At 39.7% G+C, this 10,088-nt stretch overlaps 1 protein-coding gene across 2 annotated transcripts in view; it reads right to left on the bottom strand.

Moving 5' to 3' along the window:
- Positions 1–524: 524 nt before the first annotated feature.
- LOC150089631 (tetratricopeptide repeat protein 1-like) overlaps positions 525–10,088 on the bottom strand; it is a 141,198-nt gene continuing 131,634 nt past the window's right edge. The window contains exons 6-7 of one of the 2 annotated variants that reach the window (XM_090368699.1): positions 4,975–5,029; positions 525–700 (exon numbers count right to left, since the gene is read on the bottom strand). In XM_090368699.1, coding sequence (XP_090224825.1) covers positions 585–700; positions 4,975–5,029 — 171 coding nt within the window. In that variant the 3' untranslated portion in view covers positions 525–584. The remainder of the gene's footprint in view (positions 701–4,974; positions 5,030–10,088) is intronic. The other variant, XM_090368698.1, reaches the window with a different exon arrangement.

Here is a 10,088-nt window from a genome sequence, read left to right as displayed (position 1 = left end):
TGCTTGTACCTATATTTAATGAAAAAATTAAAAATCTTAATTAAAAAAAAAGAGAGAAAAACATGAAACTGTCATTTTCAAGTTCAAACACATGCACACATTACTGTTTTGCCAATTTTACTCAACAATACATATTTTGAAAACTACTGAAGTAAAGCTTTGTATATATACAGCCTTACTGCAATAGTTACTGCTTACTACCTGAAAATGTATTCTTGACAAATTGTGTTGAACCTCTTTTTCAAGGTTCTGAAATAATTAAAGCTTGACAAAGATCAGTGTCTTTAGAAACCCTAAATAAATATAGAATTAACACCAATCCAGAGAAAGTAGCAAGTTTCATTTTTCTTCTATGTAGTCTGATCCAGATAGTTTATTTGCTAAGATCCATGACAGATGAATCATATTTAGTTATCAATATGAGGTTAAAGAATCTATGGCGATTTTTTTTTTTTTTTTTTATTCTTGAGAAATATACACCTTTAATTGTAAGCATAATTTTTAGTTTTACAGACTGGGACAAAAAGTCAGACAATACCTACTGAAAGTTTTCATTTAACTTAAATACATCTTATTTCTCAACTCTATTTTTGAAAACTAATGGAATATCCACCAGTATTTGGATCCTGAACCATTTTGAAGTTTTCCGTAGATAATCCAAATGGCTTTAAAACCATATTTCCCAGTTCCTTAAGCTTTCCTAGGAAAGAAAGAAGAAAAAGCATAAGTGAAACTATATATATATTGAATAGAATAACAAGATGGCAGAAAAATGGAGGAAAAAAAGCAGATGTAGTCTCGTGCAGTTACCTATTTTTTTTTTTTTTTACTTTATATATATAATTAATTACAAAAAAGCTGTCTGATCATTCTACATATAAACCAATAAAGTCAAATTACTATTCCCAAATAAAACAGGTTTATTACACTAGTAGTTATGATCACTTAATGAAAATAATAAGCTGTTTGCAAGGAAATGGGAAAACATTTTTCCATTACCCTGGCAGTAGCACCTCTATTTGTAACAGAAACAGAAGCAAAACACCCCATCCCTTTAACATGTATAAAACAGCTTATGTTAATCTTACTGCATTACTTTTTTTGATATTCAAAATCTTTTCATTCAAGATCTTTGATATTAACCCGAGCCAGGTCCACCCTGTTTTTGTCTAATTTTTAAAGATCTCTTGCTGGTCTGTTGTAGACAAGGAAGGCAGCCTGGAGGACAGTGTTTTGTAGATTATCAGCAAGGACAGTTTGGAGTCAAAAATGCACTTTGAAAATAAATCTTTAATTATATTACTTTATATTATTTTTATCAATCTTTATTGCTTTCAAACTAGATTGGGCATCCCTGGGCTGTACTGCATGCGTTGCACTGAAAACGAAAGCCTGCAGAATAAAATTTGCTTTATTTGACTTAGATGAACAATTATAGCAAACTGTCCTCGGGTGTTTATCACAGCCATGTTCATTAATGAAATTAAGAAAATAATTCACAAATAATTTTTTTAAAAGTTCTAATTTTAATGCAGTTTTACTATTTTTTTTTCCCTGAAAAAGATGAAGAAACTATAGGACTAGTTCTATTACAGCAGTGATACAGAGAATGGGTTAAATGAAGACTAAAAGATGGATTCTCCATTGTAAATTCAAAGAGGTGGCAGCTATGCAGTAATACTCTCATCCTATCTACATAAAACCCACTATCTTGATCATCTAACCATTCCATGAATGCTTAGATGGCATCATCATTTGGGTCGGAAAACTGCTAGCTTGGGGGGAGACAAAGACGAATAGATTAACAGTAGCCACTGGCAGAGGTAAAAGAGATTCTTGCACTGCTTCTATTGGAATGAGCAGAAGCCTGAAAAACAAGATGCAGGATATTTCAGAGACAGCTGGGAGTCATTGCGGTACAAGTAAACACATGGGTTGTGTTAGGGTAGCTAAGAATAGAAATAGGTGCATGTATACTTGCGTGTACACCAATGCTAGGAGTTTAGTAAATAAATTTGATGAATTTGAGGTATTGCTCAAAACATCAAAGGCAGATATTGTTGGGATATCAGAGACGTAGTGTCACTCAGATATAAGGAATGCAGAACTGGAATTTGGGTAGTACAACTTCTACAGAAAGGGTAGGAAGGGAGGAGGGGTTATGCTATTAGTTAAGAAATACATAAAATCCAAGGAAGTGAAGCCAGTGGACATCGCCGGACAGTGCAGTGTCGAGTCAGTTTGGTGTGACATAAGCATTGGGAGATCAAAATTGAGAGTAGGAGTGTGCTATAGGCCCAATGACTCTGATGAGTATAATAAGAAACTGTACAGGGAAATAGAGTGGGCCAGTAAATCAGAGAGTCTTATAATGGGAGATTTTAATTTCCCAGATATTGACTGGAATTTGGGGGCTGGTCACTCACACACTAGCAGGGCTTTTTTGGATTTATTGGTTGATTGTTTTCTACATCAGCATGTTCGCGAGGCAACTAGAGGGAGTAATACTCTTGATTTGATTATCAGCAGTGATTCTTCATGCATTAAGAATCTGCAGATAAATGAACCACTAGGTGGCAGTGATCACAGTGTGCTGAAGTGGGATTTACTCAAAGAGGTAACTACCATTAGGGGTAAAGGGAAGGGTTATTGCTTCCGTAAAGGCGACTACGATGGACTGAGACAGTATTTAAATTCTATACAGTGGGACCAACTGATGATGTTACCAACAGCAAATGCAAAATGGGAAGCATTCAAAGAACTTATCTTGGAAGCTACTACTAGGCTTTACATAACAACTAAGAAATACTGTTCAAGGTTTAGGCCTAAATGGATGTCAGATGAACTGATGAGGCATATGGCAGAGGAGAAACATGCATGGGATACATACAAATTAACACATGACACAGAAGCCTATGATAGATACAAGTTGATCTGTAACCAAGTTACAAAGGAGGTTAGGCAGGCGAAGGCAGATTACGAGAAATCTTTGGCAAGGGATACAAAGAAAAACAGCAAAGAGTTCTTTACTTATGTAAACTCTAGAAGGAGGGGGATGAATCAGATTGGTCCACTTGATATCGATGGGTCAACTGTTGATGATCCTGCTCAGGTAGCTAACAAACTAAATGAATATTTTGCATCGACATTCACACATGAGGAGTTATTTAGCGAGGGGAATGCCAGAGGTGTATTCAACTCTAGCAGTAAGCTAGAGAATCTTGTAATAACTGAGAGTAAAGTGGAGGAGAAATTGTTGAAGATAAACACAAGAAAGGCACCCGGGGTGGATGGGATCTATCCAGTTATATTAAAGGAGGCAGCAGAGGAAGTAAGCAAACCCTTAGCCATAATTACGAGAGCTTCCTTGGACTCAGAGGAGGTACCCACAGACTGGAGATGTGCAAATGTGACCCCAATTCACAAAGGCTGACACAAGTAACTATAGACCTGTGAGTTTAACTTCTGTTCCAGGAAAATTAATGGAGGCACTAGTTAAAGAAGCACTGCAGGATCATTTAGACACAAGACTTCAGTTATAGCTCGGACACAGCATGGTTTTGTTAAGGGGAAGTCTTGCCTGACCAATTTGATTGGATACTATGAAGCAGTCACAAAGGAACTGGATGCGGGGAATAACTTTGATATTATATACTTGGATCTTAGAAAGGCTTTTGATACTGTTGCACATGGAAGACTGCTGCACAAATTGGAGCAGTGTGACATTGGAGGCAAATTGCTGCTGTGGATAAAGGGGTGGTGAGGGGAAGAAGACAGAGAGTGGTAATCAATGGACACTGCTCGTCGTGGACTAATGTTATTAGTGGAGTCCCTCAGGGCTCAGTGTTGGGTCCATTATTGTTTTCTGTAGTCATAAATGATATTGATGATGGTATATCAAGCTTAACGTCGAAGTTTGCAGACGATACAAAGGTAGGCAGGGTTGTCAAGGGCACTACTGACACTATGCTCCTGCAACAGGATCTGGAAAGGTTGAGCAGATGGGCTGAGAGGTGGCAAATGAAGTTTAACATTGACAAATGTAAAGTACTACACATGGGAAACAGCAACCCCAGAGCAACGTATCAACTCTGTGGTACTACACTGACAGTGGTAGAGAATGAAAGGGACCTGGGGGTGGTTGTGCAGGCAGATATGAAGTTCTCTGAGCAGTGCAGACGGGCTGCAAGAGTAGTTCATGGTGTATTGTCAATGATATATAGGAATTTTTCTAGCAGGGATAAGGAGGTGATTATTCCCTTGTATAAGGCAATGGTCAGGCCACACCTAGAGTACTGTATACAGGTCTGGAGGCCTCATTTCAAGAAGGATGTAGAGCTGCTGGAACAAGTACAGAGAAGGGCAACAAGATTAGTGAATGGAACAATGGGGTGCTCTTATGAAGAAAGGCTTAAGTTTTGCAAATTACAGTGTCTGGAGACTAGGCACCAGCGAGGTGATCTGATAGAGGTGTATAAAGCCTTGAATGGTTTGAACATGCTCAATGCTGATGGGATTCTTCCTCTCACTCAGAATAATCACCTGAGAGGGCATAAATTCAAATTGAGGAAAGGCAGATGTAGGATAGACGTGCAGAAATTTGCCTTCAGCCAGCGGGTGGTTGGTTGGTGGAACAGACTTCCATCCCTTGTCGTGGAAGTTGATATAGCCTAAATAAGTTTAAGGCTCTGTTGGACAGGTATTTTGAACGAACAGAGGGGTGAAGTGGAAGTGGTTTTTTTTTGGCTGATGCTGCATAAGCTTGCTTTCTTGCACAAATGCCTCTGCTAATGCTAATACTAATCATTATTTGTGCCAAAATATTTGTACTTTCAAATTTTAATTGTTGGACTTCAACTGCTTGTGAAATTTTCATAGTGAATTCCTGAAGAAATACAGCAGATAAAAAGGGCAAGTTTCAACACCAAAAACAGAATTTTTGGAGGGGGGGGGGTAAGAATGAAATATAATTACCTATCATTTCTGTCTTCAATTTTTCATTTCTGTCTTTAATTTCTTCGGGTAGTGTCTGAAAGAAATAAAAATAATCCATACTCATACAGGGAACTACTTAACTCTATCAATATGAAATAGCTATAAAACAAGGTTTTAATAGCATTAAGTTTCATCTAAATCCTTTGGAACACTAAGTGAGGGTAAAAGCAAATTATTCTGCTTACCCACCTAAATCTTTCTTAAATTAAATTCATTCTTTAATTTTGCTGATTTAGTTAAAAACCATATAATTTGTACCATTTTACCTTGGTTATATTCAAAATTGTACACCTATGCTATATCACACTTTCCAATGAACTGACCAGCAACATATTTCGGAATGTGTAAAATATTCTAAAATATATCTGACCTGGACTACGAAAAGATGGTTAATGTGTCAAGATAGCGATTATGAGGTTTTAGGTGATTTTTGTAGGAAAAAAGTACGCTCTTTCCATTGAAACTAATTCCAGATCTCTAGCTCAATTTGGTGCTTCACAATTTGTACCTAATGATGGGGAATAAAAACTGGAAAACTTAAGAAATGAAAAATTGAACATACTTAATTTTTATTGTAAAAAAGGTAGACATACTCATACAGAATTATCAAGTTTAAGAACAAATAGCACACATTCACCCCTCTTCCTCTTTATTCGGTTGTAGGGCCACTTCATCTGCTTTGGAAGAATCTGTTACTAGGCTTCTGATGTTGTTATACTGGCGATGCAGTGACAGTCCTCCTGGCTTGATTACCTTTGGCATCTTCCCATCCAATCGTTTTAACAGAAGGGTGAACTCATCAATGTCCTTACTATCGGAAAATTTCCTTGCCTTCACTACTCCACTAGGGCAAATCATGAAGTGATGGTATTTAGTAATCCCAGCTAACCGTTTGAAAAATTGCTTCAAGTATACATTCCATTCATATGAAGTCGCTTGTTTGGCAGAGACAGCCTTATTATGACCACTAGGAGTAATAACACAATTTATCAAGTCATTGTGGGTATCAATATTACTGACAGCATACTTTGCTTTAAAGATTCCAAACATCCGATCAGGACTAAACTTAGTATGACCAGTTAGGAGAAAATTGAGGAGAATACACTGCTGCATCCCTTTGCCACTCTCCACATTAGATATTGAAGATTTGTATTATTTTTATTCTGTCCCACACAGTTGTCTGCAAATAGGATAAGGGTCTCAGCTTCTTGAGAAGCTTCCAGGTAGTGTTGCAGCAAACTCACCACACAATTTGGGCCTTTTCCTATGTCTTGCTCCTTGATGGGAAAAAGAGACTGACATGAATGTCATAAAATAAAGCAGATATCGCTGGGGTGTCTGTAAGTTGTTGCCCACTGCGAGCAGAGGCCCACGAGAGAAGTCTACCTCGCACGGAATCATGTTTACTTCAACGGCTGCTGTTTACTCAAAAACTTCTTTTCGCACGTTAACCACCTTTTCGTAGTCCAGGTCACATAACACAGATGTGCATGTGCATTCGGCATCTGTCAGTATTGCATTAATTGGTAATCTACTGTTGGATGATGTCTCAGATACTACATTTTATTATTATTTTTAGCATAACCAGAAACATAAAAGGTATTAATGTGGACTATAAAGTTAAGGTAGTGTTAACAATTCACCTTTGATCATGAATTCTTTCCTCACTCTATACACTGAAGCTCTTCAGATCCCAGTAAATTTGGCCATTAATTCAATGATTTCCAGAACTCACTTCTGAGGAACAGAATCTTATCCTCTTGTTTGATCTTGCTGTTCAAACTAACTATCGTGAGCAGCATCCTCCGGACGAACACTTTCACGTGAAACCGAGAGCTCCTACCCAAACCACCCCATCTTTATTACCACATGACCCCTCTCCATCCCCCATTCTTACAACATGCGAGTCTGAAGTTGTGTGCCCTGAACGTAGCACTAGACCAGTATATGCTGAAATCACAGCAGATGCCAACGGATACTCGGGAAATACTGCTTCACAGAAGATCCAAAGAAGTCATCAGGAGCAGAACCTGCCAAATCACACCTATTCGCGATCACAAAACTCTCATATGGGGTCTTCGCACTCTAAACCAGATAATGCTTTGGCTGCTGAAGTACATCGCAATTGTGGCTCCGCCTCAAACAACGTGAGAGGTAACCATTATACAGGGACTACGATTATATCTAATGTAAAGACCCATAGAGACACTACAACGTATGCAAGCCAACGAACAAAAGAACAAACACTGACCCGTAATCCAACTCTTAAGGAACTGAGCTCCAATCTTAAAGTTATTGGAACCAATTTGCACTTCAGCAAGATGCAAATTGCGAACACTGGAATGATGAGCAAGTGGATCCATAATGTCTTCATTAGTAGGCTCTCCCCTGCTACCACAGCTGATGATGTGGAAAACCTTCTTGCTTCATTCAAAATGAATGGTAGAGTCATCAAGCTATCCACAAAATATCCCACCTACGCCTCCTTTAAGATCAATGTAGCTGATGCAGATTTTGAAGCACTCTTCAATCCTGAAATCTGGCCTGCTGGAGCTCGTTATGCCATATCTCGGGCATAAAGGGCAGCGATATAGAAGTAATGGAAAGGACTCCCACCAATGGTACCCTGATTCATAGCAATCCCAGATCTCGTTACCGCAACCAGAACCACAGACACGGAACACCAATATGCCGATCCCTGTGCTCATCAGTCCTAGACACCCCGCTGAATCAAGTAGTGCCATGTCAGCGACCACCTGTCTGTATCAAAGTACCTACCTGCACCATCTTTTGTCTTAGGAACAAGCTTGACACTATGGAGCAAATTCTGCTCCCTGGATATTTTGACCTGCTCGCCATCACCGAAACCTGGCTCAATGACAATGAAGAATTCCTAGCAGCAGCTGATTATGGGGTCATATTCACATCTCGGATTGCACGCAAGGGTGGAGGCGTCGCAATATTTTACAAGAAATCCGCTTTCAAGCTATTGGATAATAAATCCAGTAACTCCCCTAACTATGAAGCAATCCTCGTTACGTTAAGGTACAACTTCGTGACGTTTGACATCTGTGTGGTGTACATACCTCCAACGCCTTCCCAGCAAATCATCCTTGAAGTTTCCAACTGGATAATCAATCAGCTGCATCCCACAGCTTTTCACTTAGTTTGTGGTGATTTCAATTTACCTCCTCAGCTATCTAATCTGAAAAAAGATCTTCTGGCACACTTGAGATGTGCTGATCTACAACTTATTAATGAAGCTCCAACCAGGGGGAACAACCTCTTAGATCTAGTTCTAGCTTCTATCCCTTGCACCCTTGATTACATTGCAGAAACGTCATTTGACTCTGATCATGTTCCAATACATGTGACTGCATATCTGCCAGCCTCCAAATTAGAAGCCAGAAGGACAACAAAAAAGGTTGTCATCGCTAGTCCCAACTTACTTGATGTAGATAAGTGCATCAGAGCCGCCTCTCTCATTCCCTGGGTCACCTTAGAGACTTGTGACCCAGAGCTAGCTGTGAACATTCTCACAAACTGGATCAATACGGTTGCCAAATATGCTGCCTCTAAAAAAATCACAATCAGTCCATATACAAGACTTTGGTGGAATTCAGAACTCAAAATGAGTTTCCAGCTGAAGCAACAGCTCCATCGCACATGGAAACAGTCGCAAAACGTCAGTGATCGCATTGTTTATTCAAGGGCACGGGCTCAATTTAATCGCCTGAAATCTGAGACAATCAAATTATACATTAACTGAGATCTGGCTAAAGGAAAAATTCCATACAAGAAAGTGAACCTTCATTTTCCTTTGCAACTTGATCCTGAATTGTGGCTCGATTTCGTCACAAGATTTAATCGTAATCCTATGCCAAACTCAGATCTGGCTCTACTAACAGAGCCCACCCAGCAAGAAGTGTTGAACACCATTCAGACCACAAAACAACAGCTGATCATCACCATCAATTCTCTACCTGCCTCGTCAACCACTGGTGATGATGGAGTTCCCCAATTCATGCTCAAATGCCTAAGTCCGTACATTATTCAGCCACTTTTAATTATCTTCAACCAGTTACTCTCGAACCAGATTTTCCCACAGCAATGGGAAAACTATCTCATCAAACCTTTAGCCAAAGTTCAGTCGCCATCGAAACCTAAACACTTCCGACCCATCTCCAACTCCTCCAGCCTGCTGAAGCTCCTGGAGAAGACCTTACTCCCCATCCTCACCAAGCAGATCTTGCCCAGTAATCCAGCCCAAATTAAATATTCCTTCCAAATAGATCAACGATCACAAATCTGCTAGCCACCACGAATACTATCTTGTCAGCATTCGAGAAAAGGCACGAACTAGCTGTTACTTACTTAGACATTGAGACTGCATTTGATGCCATCCAAGTAAACCAACTACTCACTCTCCTGGAATGCCACTTCCAGATCACAGGGGAACATGCTTTCTCTCCTCTCTTCTGAATAACAGAGTTATAAAGCTTCATACAGGAGATCACACCTTTACTAGATCCGTCGCTGCAGGAGTCCCAAAAGGAGGGGTCCTTTCTGGCCTTCTGTTCTCATCTATTATCTTCCCACTGGTTGCACATTCTCGATGTCTACTGAGCTATGCAGATGATATCGAGATACTTACTCCCATCATCCCTGGTCAAGACCTTGATCTGGTAAAAACGGAAATTAACAACACTCTCACTGCAGTCACATCTTACCTCTGCCAGTTCGGGCTCAAGATCAATCCTGCTAAGTCCGAATTCATGGTGTATTCATTGAAGCAAACTCCTTCGGTCGGCAACACCCTCATCCCAATTGTATCAAGCCATCATGATCTGGGCGTTGTATTCGACTCCAAACTTCGATTCACCGCCCACATAGACATGCTCCTCACACGTGCTTCAAGACTGGTGGATAGCAAAACAGCATCTCCTTCATATCAGAGATAAAAAGACAACTGTGAGGTACATAAGAACAATTATCTTTCCACCTTTACTCTATGCTGCTGAAATCTGGGCGTCAGCGGCATCGTCAATAAAGAAACCACTCTTTGCCACAGAATTCTGGCTCCTAAAGTGGGC

The sequence above is a fragment of the Mastigoproctus giganteus genome, chromosome 2 (genome assembly GCF_048544385.1).
Source record: "Mastigoproctus giganteus isolate SK-2022 chromosome 2, ASM4854438v1, whole genome shotgun sequence".
In the NCBI taxonomy this organism is placed as follows: Eukaryota; Metazoa; Arthropoda; class Arachnida; order Uropygi; family Thelyphonidae; genus Mastigoproctus; species Mastigoproctus giganteus.
Note: the sequence above shows the minus strand (reverse complement) of the source record. Positions and strands in the feature narration are given on the sequence as shown.